General features: G+C 55.5%; 1 protein-coding gene across 5 annotated transcripts in view; it reads left to right on the top strand.

Annotated features, from left to right (window-relative positions):
* The window catches only part of CACNA1E (calcium voltage-gated channel subunit alpha1 E), a 107,808-nt gene that overhangs the window by 60,484 nt on the left and 34,732 nt on the right, over nt 1-12,592 (top strand). For all 5 annotated transcript variants that reach the window (XR_015805549.1, XR_015805550.1, XM_088170322.1 and 2 more), the window contains exons 9-22: nt 477-592; nt 1,562-1,615; nt 1,962-2,087; nt 2,351-2,560; nt 3,886-3,998; nt 4,242-4,354; nt 4,483-4,614; nt 4,934-5,006; nt 5,381-5,498; nt 5,812-5,879; nt 7,455-7,552; nt 10,543-10,599; nt 11,481-12,080; nt 12,190-12,464. Coding sequence is in view for 3 of the 5 variants with exons in the window: in XM_088170322.1 (XP_088026448.1) it covers nt 477-592; nt 1,562-1,615; nt 1,962-2,087; nt 2,351-2,560; nt 3,886-3,998; nt 4,242-4,354; nt 4,483-4,614; nt 4,934-5,006; nt 5,381-5,498; nt 5,812-5,879; nt 7,455-7,552; nt 10,543-10,599; nt 11,481-12,080; nt 12,190-12,464 (2,153 nt within the window). In the remaining 2 variants the exon portion in view is untranslated. The remainder of the gene's footprint in view (nt 1-476; nt 593-1,561; nt 1,616-1,961; nt 2,088-2,350; nt 2,561-3,885; nt 3,999-4,241; nt 4,355-4,482; nt 4,615-4,933; nt 5,007-5,380; nt 5,499-5,811; nt 5,880-7,454; nt 7,553-10,542; nt 10,600-11,480; nt 12,081-12,189; nt 12,465-12,592) is intronic.

Genomic DNA, 12,592 nt, shown 5'->3' with positions numbered 1-12,592 from the left:
CTGAGATCCAGAGGAGGACAGCCGTGTCTCAAGTTCTGGGAAAATACTCCAAGGAGAGCCTGGAAAGGAAAATAATTCAGAGGGGGAGGTGAAGGCAAGGGACAGGACCTTCCCTCTTCCATCTCCCCACTGCATCCTCACAGCGCCCAGCTTTTATTCCCTGAAGGGACATGCAGAAGCTGAGCTGGCTCTGGAGTTGGGTGGCACTGGGAGCATTCTCTCTGAGTGGCGGCAGCTCCCAGCTGCAGCATGCAGGACTGAGCAGTCAAGCAGGGCATTCTCTCTCATCCATCCATTCCTGCTTTTCTCCTCCCTGATCATTCACCCATCCTCTGCCCACGCTTTGGCTGGGGATGGCCGTGCGTGTCCCTAACAACCACCTTGGTCCCTGCTTTCTGTGCCGTGGTTCCCCAGCCCCCAGGGCATCCTCCTGCCCCTCTGCCCTGCTCTCAGCCCTCCTTTCTGCCCTTCCCCAGGGAGTTTGCCAAAGAGCGAGAGCGGGTGGAGAACCGCCGAGCCTTCATGAAGCTGCGGCGCCAGCAGCAGATCGAGCGGGAGCTCAATGGCTACCGGGCATGGATCGACAAAGCGGGTAAAGGATGCTGGCCAGGGGACACCTGGGGGGACAACGGGCACCACAGACTGCTGGTTGTGCTGGGTGGGGGGCACAGAAAGGAATCCTTGAGCCCTGAAGTGTCCAAGGTGCTCACATGGTGATGTTGAGTGCATGGGTGAGCTCGGTGTGATGGTGCCACCAGGCTTCGAGCAAGGACTCACCAACCTCCGGTGAGTCCTCATGTTCTGTGGCATGAAATTGTCACATTCAGTGCACGAAGCACGTTACATCTCCAGGGAGGCTGTGAGCAACATGACTATCAGCTGTGCTCTGCCATGGTTTCCTCTCTCCTGGCGTTTGTTGGAGTCCCCTGCAGTGGTGGGCAGTGGGAAAGAAGAGCAGTGAACAGGGAGAGGGGTTTTCCAGTTAGATCTCTTCCTGAAGCCATCTGGAGGGGATGAACTTACTGGTTCCTGCCTTGGGACACCTGGGCTGGGGGTGTTGGAGGTTCCAGGCTTTCTCCTGACACAGGCATGACAGCCCGTGGGTGTTGGTTCCCAAACTGCCACAGCCCATGTCCTTGCTTGCTCCTTGTAGGAATCAGGTCAGTGCATTCAGCTCTGGGAAGGGAAGATTTACACTTTCATCCAGCATTCAGACTTGTAAAAGATGTGTGTCTTCAAATGAATCCAGAGCACCAGACCTCAGCTTTAGCCCTGGTCTGGGTGGTTTGAGCCCCAGACCTGCCTACAATTTTCAGCTTCTTTCATGAGCTTAATGACAGTGGAGGGAGAAGGGCTGATCACAAGTAATTCTTCTTTCCGATGCAATGTTTGGTAGCTGCCACTTGTCACCCTCCAGAATTTGCTTTTGGGCCCTTAACCAATACTTGGTAAGAGTTTGCAATCTAGAGCCAGCCTCTGGGCTGGGGGAAGTTCCTAGGTATAAGGCAGTGACATGTGACAGTGCCTTGTCTCCTGATGCTGAACTGTGTGTTTTGCATAGAGGAAGTCATGCTGGCTGAAGAGAACAAAAATTCGGGGACCTCAGCCTTAGAAGGTAAGACCAGCAGCACCCTAAAAATCTGCCTGCCCTTCCTTCTGCTTGCCTAGAGCTGGAGGCTCAGACCCTCCAGCTGTGGTGGGAGGTCTGGGGAGGCCCCAGTGGGGACTGCAGCCCAAGAGAGGGGTGAGGGGAGGTGGATTGGCACCAAAACTCCTGAGAGAGCTTGGAGTCTGGGAAGTGTCTGATCCCACACAAGGGATAGCTCTGGACTAGGATCACCTGGGTCTCTCTGTCCTGTTACCAGACCTGAGTACTGGTCACCAGGTCCTGATCCAACGAGCTGGCTACTAGCAGAGTTGGGCCACTGAGACTCCAAAGCCTGTTCCTCTTGCCTTCCCAGTGCTCAGGCGAGCCACCATCAAGCGGAACCGGACGGATGCCATGTCGGGTGACGAGCACTGTGTCGACATCTCCTCTGTGGGCGAGCGGAGGCTGGCGCAGAGAAGACCTCTTCATCCAACCTTGGGTCAGTGCAGTCTGCAGCTTGCTTCCCCCAAACCTCTGCCAGCTGATGGGGTTCCCAGAGTCACACCCATCACGTGGAGGGTGTCACAGACCAGCCATCTCTGCTAGTTTAGCAACAAACCTCCTGCTGCCCCCTGTTCCACATAAAAATTCTCTGGATGAGTTGTGCCCCACAAGAGCAATGTCTGTGAGCCATCTGTCCTGTCTCACGTTGCAGGAGAGGCTGGAGCACCCAACTCCTTGTTCCCCTTCTTTTTCCTTCAGGTAACCCCTCAAGTCACTCTGGCCTCAAAGGTGCCAGGGTGGACGGTGCCTCCTACTTACGGCACAAGGAGCGACTCCTGCGCATCTCCGTCCGCCACATGGTGAAATCCCAGGTCTTCTACTGGATCGTCCTGAGCCTGGTGGCTCTCAACACTGCCTGCGTGGCCATCGTCCATCACAACCAGCCAGCCTGGCTCACCCACTTCCTCTGTGAGTCCCTGGGCTTGGTGTAAGTGGGAGAGCTCTGCTTGGGCAGGAAAAACCTTCTTACCTCCAGTGGTTGGAGGTTGCAGCACACCCTCACTGCTTGTCTCGAGGCACATAGGGATGAGTCCCACCACAGTCGTGCTGTGTGGAGCTGGATGGGGAATAACCTCAGCTCCATTCACTGCTGATAACAAACGACCACGTACAGATATTTAATTCAGCTTTGCCCTTGGCCCCATGGCCACTGAGGGCTGTCTCAGCCTTGTGAGCAAAGATGGAGGAGTTCTGCTGGCTCTGTGTCCTTCAGGTCTGATATGTTTGTCATGAAAGAGAAACACTGCCAGTCTCAGTGGAGTTTATCCCAAAATTGTGAACAGTGGTGATGGAAAGCTTGCTGGAGAACCACCTTTGAATGTGCACAAGCCATTGCCATTGGAAAGGCGTGAATTTTGCAAGGATGGGACTGGTCATGGCAAAACACCCTGGTTAAAATCTTTGTGCAGAGCATGGTGATGGAATCCCAGGCTTGGAGGTTCCCAATTATGGAGCCTCCCTGAGCCCAGCATGGGCCAGGGCACAAGGTCAGGTCTCAGAAGCACTGAGGCCATGTCCTCTGCATCATGGGCTACTGCAGAGCAACGTGGTCAGCACCACATGTCACTCCTGAGCTAATGCAGTGGGGACAGTGCTGCTTTCTCAGATAGAATGCTTCTTCCTCACCTTGAAAATGTCCCTGTCAAGCCCCAGCTTTACCCAAATCTGCAGTAGTAGGCTCAGGCCTGCCAGGCTCCCAGCTCACTGTGGTGAGGTATGGCAGCTGGTCGTGGTGAGAAGCATCTTCTGGGAAAGGTGAAAGCAAGGCTCCTGCCTGCTAAATGTTTATGAAATAGCTGGAAAGGCTTTTCACTGGCTCTTGGCTATTCGGGTCTGTTTCCCTGGCCAAATTCCAGCCATGCAATGATTTTAATCCAGGTTGATAATATTCCCCTACAGTGTCGTGTGCTTGATGCCTTTGTAGGCTCCTCAGCTGCTGTGGTTTAATGCCAAAGAGCTGCTCTGCTCCGTGTTGGCCATGTCTGGTCCTCTCAATCCCCTGGGACACTGGTGTATCTTCTCTGAATGATTTACTCGTGGGCTTGATGCTCTGTTACATACGGTTTAGCTCCTCACAGATAAATTCCCTCATCCCAAACCCTGAGAGTTTGGGGATGCTGTATGGTCCTTGACTTGTCCCATCTCTGTGGTGTGCTGGATACTCAGCTGGTGGGTGCATGCAGTGTGCTCCCCACAGCTCAGTGCCTCAAGCATGCTTGGGTTTTGTCTTCCAGACTATGCAGAGTTCCTGTTTCTTGGGCTTTTCCTTCTGGAGATGTCCTTAAAGATGTACGGGATGGGGCCACGCCTTTATTTCCATTCTTCCTTCAACTGCTTCGACTGTGGGGTGAGCGGCCCCAGGGATGCTGTGGGTGTGGGGGGAGATGCTTGGCAGGGTCTGCAATGCAAGGCACCAAAAGGGAGATCAGGATGGCCCTCACAGTGGGACAGGGACCACTTTCTGCCAGGACAGCCTGAGACACCAGGTCCTGGACTGGGTGGTGGGTGCCTCGTCTTTGGGGATGTTAAGATTCCCTGCACGAGCCCATCCTGAGCCTGTCTTTGACTTGTGGCTGTGTCTGCTTCTCAGGTCACAGTGGGAAGCATCTTCGAAGTGGTTTGGGCTATATTCAGACCAGGAACCTCTTTTGGGATCAGTGTCCTGCGAGCTCTTCGTCTCCTGCGGATATTTAAAATAACCAAGTGCGTACCCACCATCAGTGCCTGTCATCCTCCATCTCAGACTGTGGCTGCAGCCCAGATCCAGTCACTCCTGCTGATGGCATCAGCATCACTGCCAGTGCTGCTCCAGCAATATCTATGTTTTCTAGGTACTGGGCATCCCTGAGGAATTTGGTGGTCTCACTGATGAGCTCCATGAAATCTATTATCAGTCTGCTCTTCCTGCTCTTCCTCTTCATTGTAGTCTTTGCCCTGCTGGGAATGCAGCTGTTTGGAGGCAGGTATGTAGTTTCGAGGCTAAGGAACAAGAGCTTCTTGGTGTTATAGCCAAGTGATGACACGCTTTTTAGGGGCCCAGAAAGACTGTACCTTCCCCCTCAGTCTCCTCCTACACAAAAATCCCTGCTCGAGGGCTGTCTTTGGGCTGTGTTGGTCCTTCTAGCCAGGAGACCTTCTGGTTTCTGGCACCAAATGCTCAGGAAACCTTTACTGGAGTGGGGAAAGGTCCTCCTAAACACAAAAGACCCGAGAGCACAGCAGGCAGGACTTTTGTGACCTTGGTATTTCACCCCATTTACGTTCCCCTGGTTCCCTTTCCAGGTTTAACTTCATGGATGGGACTCCATCGGCCAACTTTGACACCTTCCCTGCAGCCATCATGACGGTGTTTCAGGTAGGAGCTGGGCTGCCAGGAGACTCAGCAAGAGGCCTTGGGACCACCTGCTTGCTCCCTCTCCCATGGCTGGGACGGGCTCTTTACACCAAACAAGTTCCCCTCTATCAGCTGTTGCTTCCTCCCTCTCCTGGAAAAACAAAGAGATGGAAACGCTTCCACCTCTGTTACAGAAGATGAAGAGTTTCAAAACTCTTTTGGGGAGGCTTTAAGTCCTCATCAGCGTGCAATGGGATGTCCCTGAGGTGCTGCAGCTGCAGAGTGGGTTATCCACTGCACGGGGTCTCCATACACGGCTCCTGCGTGTTGGTGACACAGATGCCCAGGTGAGGGGGAGGTGCAGGTGACAGAGCTGCTGCCTTGTGTCCCTGCAGATCCTGACAGGCGAGGACTGGAACGAGGTGATGTACAATGGCATCCGCTCCCAGGGAGGCGTGCGCTCAGGGATGTGGTCCTCCATCTACTTCATCGTCCTCACCTTGTTTGGAAACTGTATCCACCGGGCTGCTGTGCTTTTCCTGCTGACAACCCCATCCCCTCACCCTCTCTGGAGGCATCCCCCTCCCTGCTTGCTGCTCCTTCCTCCCCTCCCAGCTGAGGGAGACCCACCACACACGTGTGGCAGTGCTGGGTGTCCCAAAGGCAGAGAAGGAGCTGTGGGGAGGTGCACTGAGGGCTGATTTTGTGGGGTGGGTGAGGAGTTTGTGCCTTGAGCTGGCGAGGAGACATCCAGGCCACCTTCCCTTGGGAGCTGCAGATACACATGTCCTTAACACACGGCTTGTGCATCCTTAGCTGCTCTCAGATACTCTGCTGAATGTCTTCTTGGCCATTGCCGTGGACAACCTGGCCAACGCTCAGGAGCTCACCAAGGTATGTTCCTGCTGCTCCTTTTCCTTCTCCTGTGGAGAGAGTGTGGGCAAAGCCATTTAGGCTTTGAATTAGGAAAATGCTTAAACTTGCTGGTCTTTCCAGGAACACCCACACCTCAAGTATGGCTTTAACTATTTCTCCATTTAAACTGCCCTGTTCGGTTTAGCCATCAGTCAGATGGAGATAACCCTGTTATCATCTGTTGGATGTGATCTGATGTGGAGTGGGAAGCATTTTCCAGTGGTGTCAATATTTATTCCCTATCTGCCTGCAGGGCAGCAGATGTGATTTAGGATGCAATTTAGGCTGGTGCTTAGCTGTTTTTAAGACCATGCTGGGGAATATTTGGGGAATGCTAAATTGTTGGGGCACCATCTGGATAACGGTGAGTAGGAGAGAGCTGCAAGGGTCATTGCCACTCTTTGGAGCAGACCAGTGATCCTGTGGTGCCCAAATTTTTGTGGAGCCCGTGCTATTACTCATGTCCCTGGGGCTCCCTGGGAGGCATCCACACTGGTGTAAATCTGCCTCGAAACGGGGCATGGTGCTTGTTTGCCTGAGGGGTGTGTGCGGGGGTCCTCCCACGGTGGGGGGGTGCAGATGGCACTTCCAGGGGCTGCGAGGGATGGGAGAGCCCCACGGGTACCAGCAGCATCAATTAAGAGAGCCGCTGAGTTTTTGAAAAGGCTGAATGCTCGCTAATGACTCCTAATGACATTCTTTACTCCGGAGGCACAGCCATACTCATTAAAGCAATCCGGTCTCCGCCGGGGTCATTCGTGGATGCCTTACCTCCCACTCCGTTTGAGGCATGGCTGTCTGGCCCCTGTGGCTGTGAAGAAGGGAGGGCTGAGCTGGTCTGCCTGTCTGGGGTTGTCCCACCGTGCTCAGCCCAGCTCTTGCCTGGAGTGGGCTGGGTTCACTTATTCGAGCAGCACTGATGCCTTGGGGGAGATTTGGTGTAGTGGGGAACCTGCATCCCCACAGCACGAGGGAAGTGAAGTGTTTCTGGAAGTGAAGCCTTGTATGCCTTCATATGTTTCAAATCATGTACTGCATAACTCCAAAACTCCATATAAAGTGTTAATTAACTGTCTTCACATTTTGATCAGACTAAACAATTCCCCTGGGCTTGTGATCCAAGGACACCCTACAGCCTCAGGCCCCGAAAAGTATAAACAAAAGTGAATTATGGGGGAGCAAACTGGGGGTATATGACTTCATTGCCTGAAGCTGTAATTGGAGGATTAACCCCTGATATGTAAATGGACCAAACTTCTAATTGTCTGAAAAACTTGTGACCATTGTCCATCTTGGATGTAGCCTCTGGAAGGCTTTTGACTGCCCAAGGTGTACCTATGGAAGGCCTTTAATAAATACCCACTTTTCTTTTCTTAATCTTGTCTAGCATCTCTTCTAGGTAGCTACTCCAAGGCATCAGAAGTACAGGTTCCCCTCAATCCCTCAAGCCTTGGCATCCAGGGTTGCCCTGCACATCCCTCACTGCTCCTGGTGGCTGAGCTTTCCCTCAGAACCCCGACATCCCCCTGAACAATGTCCCTCCTTTCTCTGCAGGACGAGCAGGAGGAAGAGGAGGCCTTTAACCAGAAGCACGCCCTTCAGAAAGCCAAAGAAGTCAGCCCCATGTCTGCCCCAAACATGCCTGCTATCGAGTGAGTGACTCCCCAACATCACCCTGGTGACCCCCTCAAGCCCAGCCAGGCTTAGAAGGGCACAGAGCTGCAGCAGAGCCTGGCACGGCTGGTTGTGGGGGCTGCCAACAAGAAAATGGGGTCCCCACATGGGATGACTCCCTCTCTGAGCATCTTCCTGAAGATGGATGGAGGTCTAGGAGTGTGCTCCCCACGAGCAGCAGTGCTTTTAGAGAGGTGACAGCGTGGGGAATGGGTCACCAGGGAGGCCCTGAAAATGCCAACCTCTACACCGAGCTGCAGCCTCAGTGCTTTGGCATGGCAAAAATATGCTAGAAGAGGCTTTCTGCCCCAAATATAGAGCTCAAGCACTCAGGGCTGATGGTAGGAGGCTGGGGAGGAGGAAGGCATCTCAAGTTATTCTTGAGGAGGGGTGATATTTGTTCCTGGGGAGTGTTTCTTCATGGCAGAGCTGCAGGAGAGCAGCCAGGGCTGGGGGAAAAGGGAGCAGTGGTGTCACAAATCTCCCTCGGGCTCCTTCCTTGGGAGCGAATGCAGTTAGAAAAGATGGAGCAGGTTTGTCAAACCGTGTTTGGTTGTACAAAAATTTGATTTGGGTGAGAAAAAAAGCCCCAAACCATATAAACCTCCAGCATGGTGTTAAGAAGCCTTGTCTCTGCATTTCAGCAGGAGAAAATTCTGGTTTTTCCTTCCTAGCTGCCTTTTTTCTCTTTATTTTGCGGTGTCATATGGTCTAAATCACATAAAACTTTCAAAGTCAACATTGGAACGAGGCGTTTTGATTTGTTTCCCAAAACAGTACATTTCAGTACAGCTGAAGGGATTATTTTATTTTTTTCCTCTTCTTTTTTTTCCTTCTTCTTTCTTCTTTTTTTTTTTTTTTTTTTTTTTTATAGAATGCCTTCCCAGGGAATTTTAGGTTTCGTTATGCTTTGAAACCCAGCCAAGCTCGTACATGGCAGAATCTCTTGCAGATTTGCTGAGAGAAACTGCTGTCTTCAGGAGAGTGCTGCTCTTGGGGGGGGTCAGAGGCAGCCTTGGGAACGGCCCCCTCCCTGGTTTGGCAGTGGTGGGATGCTGTGGTCCCGCATCCTGCATGGTTTTAGGGACAGCAGGAACGGGGTGTGTTTGTAAGGCCCGCCTGATCCCCCAGCAGCCACAGATTTTACCCTGGACTGGGGCTGATGGGATGTTCATAATAAATCTGTGTCTGTCCAAGTACTAGGGGGGTTTAGGGGAGAGGTGGTGGAGTCTGTATGTTGGCTCTGTTTCGGGATACCAGTGGGAATGTGTTGGATAAAGTGAAGGAATAGAGAGCTTTAGGCTGGGGAAGAGGCTGAGGAATGGACAGATAGGAGAGAGGAAGAGGGGGAGATGGAATATATTGGGGCAGTCAAGGATTTGCCCACGCTGCACATCCCTGATAGAGCTCTCCAGTCATTGTCAGATAGAGCTGGTTGGCAAAACAGATCTTTTCAACCTTTCCTTATTGTTCTGGTGGCATTGAAAGGGGAGGTATTAATATTCACGAGACTTTTTTCCAGCTCCTCCCACTCACCAGGACGGATTGGGGTCAGGGCCAGGCAGTACAACACCATGGGTTAGTCTTGATGAAATAGCCAGCCTCGGGTTTGGTGTGCTTTTGGTGGCACTGAGCTTGTGGAGGGACGGTGGGGACAACACAGTGGTGGCCAGGGCAGAGCAGAGCTGGCACAGAAGGGACATTGGGAGCTCCGAGCCGGGTGTGCACGGACACGGGTGGCTCCATTTGCATGCAGGTACCTGGTGCATTCAGGTTGGTGTGGGTGTTCCTGCTGGCGCAGAGGTCCGGCAGTGTGGGGATGGATGGGTGCTCCCACGTGGCCAGGGATGGCGTGGGTGGCCGTGGTGGCCGGCAGAGCGCTGTGTTGGTACCTGGCTGCAGGTGGCTGGGGGCTGCTGGGCGCGGGGGCTGCCAGGTGGGCGCTGTGGGCGCTGGATGCGCTGCGTGGACACGTCTGGAGGCTCGGCCGCTTGTTGTGGGAATGCTGTGGGTGCCTGCAGCTCCAGCGTGGCACCGGCCCCTCCCCGTGCACGGGAGACCATAATCATCGGCATGACTGGAGCACCGCTCCCGTGAGCTTGGGGTGGGAGGATGGAAGTTGTTAAGCCTGGAGACCTTAAAGCACACTGAGAGAGCTGAAGAGGGACTTTGGACAAGGTGGTTTTCTGACAAGTGATAGGACAAGGGGGAATGTCTGCAAACTGTTAGGAAGTGGTCACAACAGTGCTCAAGAAGCATTTGGACAATGCTCTCAGGCACACGATGGGATTCTCGGGGTTGTTCCTGTGCAGGGCCAGGAGCTGGATTCAATGAGCCTCTTGGATCCCTTCAAACTCAGGATGTTCTGTGTTTCTATGATTGCATATTCTCAGGACCGTGTTCTTGGAGCTGTGTGTATCCGAATTTTTTCTGTGCTGACACAAAGGTTAAAGCCTGGAATCTCCCCAGCTGCTAACGTGTGTGAAGGACCTTGCCAGCCTTGTTAACTTGCTCTTTGTGGGGGCTGCTCAAGTGACAGGAGCTCTGTGGCATCTCAGCCTGGCCTTGTGCCTCCTGTTTGCTGGGGAACTTCACGCTCCCCTCTGTGCTCCCAGGGCAGCATCAACTCACGGCGATGGCTCTGAGCAGCTCAGGGCTGGCCTGACGCATTGCTTCCTCTTTCCAATTGCCGTGTGCTGCTTGGGAGAAGTGAATTTGGAGCAGTTTGAGACAGCTGTTAAATATCCAAGGATGTCTCGGAGCTTCTGAAGGACTGGAGCCTGCACTGCTCTCCCGGTGCACGGTGTGGGGAAGGCTCCCAGGGAACGAAGTGCCAGCGTGAGTGTGGGCAGCCCGTGCCCAGCGTGCAGGGCCAGGATGACCGGCTGCCCAGGGAGGGGGGACAGCTCTCTGCGCTGCCCACACGAGTGGAAGGAGGGCATTGAACCCGTTTGTTTTTCCTCCCCAGAAGAGACAGGCGGAGGAGACACCACATGTCGATGTGGGAGCCACGCAGCAGCCACCTGTATGTGGGCGGCGGGGGCGCGTGTCCGTCTGTGCCTCCTGTGCTGTCTGTGCGTCCGCGGGGCCGGGGCACACCCCGCTCCCCTCCGGCCTGGCCGGCGGGGACGGGAGTGACAATTAACTCCGTGTGTGTGTGTGTGTGTGCTGTATCCGTGTGCCCCGCGCTCCCCTTCGGTGTGTGCCGATGCCCCGTGAGCCGTGCCGGGCTGCCGGCGCCTGTCGCTCGCTGCCCGTGGTGTGTGGCTGTGCCGTGGGGTGTGAGCAGTGCCCGTGCCCGTGTGTGCTCCTGGGTGTTTCCCTGTGCCGCGGGGGTGTCGGGAAGGGCACGTCTGTCTTCTCCAGGGTGTTGTTTTACGACTTCGCGGCACAGCCCAGAAGCCCAGTGCAGCTCCTTCCCCTCAGACAGTCAGAATCGCTGCTCCTCAAGCCTCAGGGCAGGCTTTCCACCCGGGATGTGCTGGGAGAGAGGCTAGGACAGGTCCCTGGATGCAGCAAGAGGGCTTGGCCCGTACTTAAGGTGTCCCCAGGCAGTCACACAAGAGGAAGGCTGTCCCTGTCTGTCTGGGAGAGGGCAAGCCAGGATGCTGGCTGCTCCCAGAAGCTGGACGTGCTGCCTGAAAGCTTCAGGGCAGCAACGAGGCTGCTGGGGCTGATCATCCATCAGCCTGGTGCTTTCTGAAGGGGCACAAGCACACTCTCAGCCCCATTTCCAGCCCCCGCCAGCACCAGGGGACACTGACGATGCCTTAGCACAGCCTGAACCCTGGCGGTGGCACTTCCTTCTCCCTGGGATTCCCAGATTAAATCCAGGGCGGGTGCTTCCCCGGGGCGTGGTGTGGGCAGCCGGGATGGTGACCCCTCGCTGTCCCCCCATCGTTGCAGGCGGGAGCGTCGCCGGCGGCACCACATGTCGGTGTGGGAGCAGCGCACCAGCCAGCTGCGCCGGCACATGCAGATGTCCAGCCAGGAGGGCATCAACAAGGATGAGCCGCCCCTCATCAATCCCCACGCCAGCATCTTCCGCAGGAAGAGACCCGGGGAGGGTGTCACCCTGGAGAAATGCGCCGAGGAGCAGGGCAAGGGCGAGCGGCCGCTGGCCGAGGGACCCGAGCAGCCGGTCCCAGGGGCCAACCCCGGCGGTGGCGAGGACAGGACATCGCCCCGGGCCAAGCGGGACAAGGACGTGTGGCAGCAGAAATCTTGCCATGGGAACTGTGAGCCGGGAGAACAGGACGGGGCGGGAGGCAGCATCGAGGATAGGGCCAGGATGAGACAGAGCCAGCGGCGCAGCCGGCACCGCAGAGCCCGCATGGAGGGCAAAGACACGGCCAGCATCCTGGGGAGCCGCTCAGCCAGCCAGGAGATGGGGCTGGAGGAGGCCAGCACTGCCGAGGGGGCACAGGAGGGGGACCGGCGTGGGGACGTGGCTGCAGCAGAGGCACTGATTCCGGGGGAGCCCGAGGCGAGCGGGGAGTCCATCAGGTTGGTACCTGCGGAAGGCATCTTGCCGTCCCCACAGCTCCTCTTGCTCTCTTCTTCTCCTATCCCTGTTCCTTCTCACACCTCTTTTTCTCCCCTGTCCCTACGGCAGGACAAACGGGGTCCCTGCTGGCGATGCCGATCTGATTGGGACCGCCAAGAAGGGGAGCCCTCCCCACGCCGCCGCCGAGCTCTCCCAAGGGAAGATGGGGAACCTGACGGAGCAGGAGTGCAGCAGCCCGGACACGAGCGAGCAGGCGCTGCTGGAGCCCAGCCGCACCGTGAGCCGCAGCGAGCCCGACCTCTCCTCCATCACCCCCAACACGGAGAAGGCCACCGAGAGCACGGCCATCATGATCGATGTCCACGACTCTGCTGTGGTACAGAGTGAGGACCTGTCTCTCTTTCCTGAGCCCCTCTCCCGGACCTCGGGGACCCTGGGGGCATGGAAAGCCGTTTGCATGGCTTTTCCTATCCGCATCCATCAGCTGGGGGGATCTACTTGCTGCTCCTTG

The sequence above is a fragment of the Sturnus vulgaris genome, chromosome 9 (assembly GCF_052056855.1).
Source record: "Sturnus vulgaris isolate bStuVul1 chromosome 9, bStuVul1.hap1, whole genome shotgun sequence".
Taxonomy (NCBI): Eukaryota; Metazoa; Chordata; class Aves; order Passeriformes; family Sturnidae; genus Sturnus; species Sturnus vulgaris.
The sequence above is the reverse complement of the archived record's forward strand: the minus strand, read 5'-3'. Positions and strand labels throughout refer to the sequence as shown.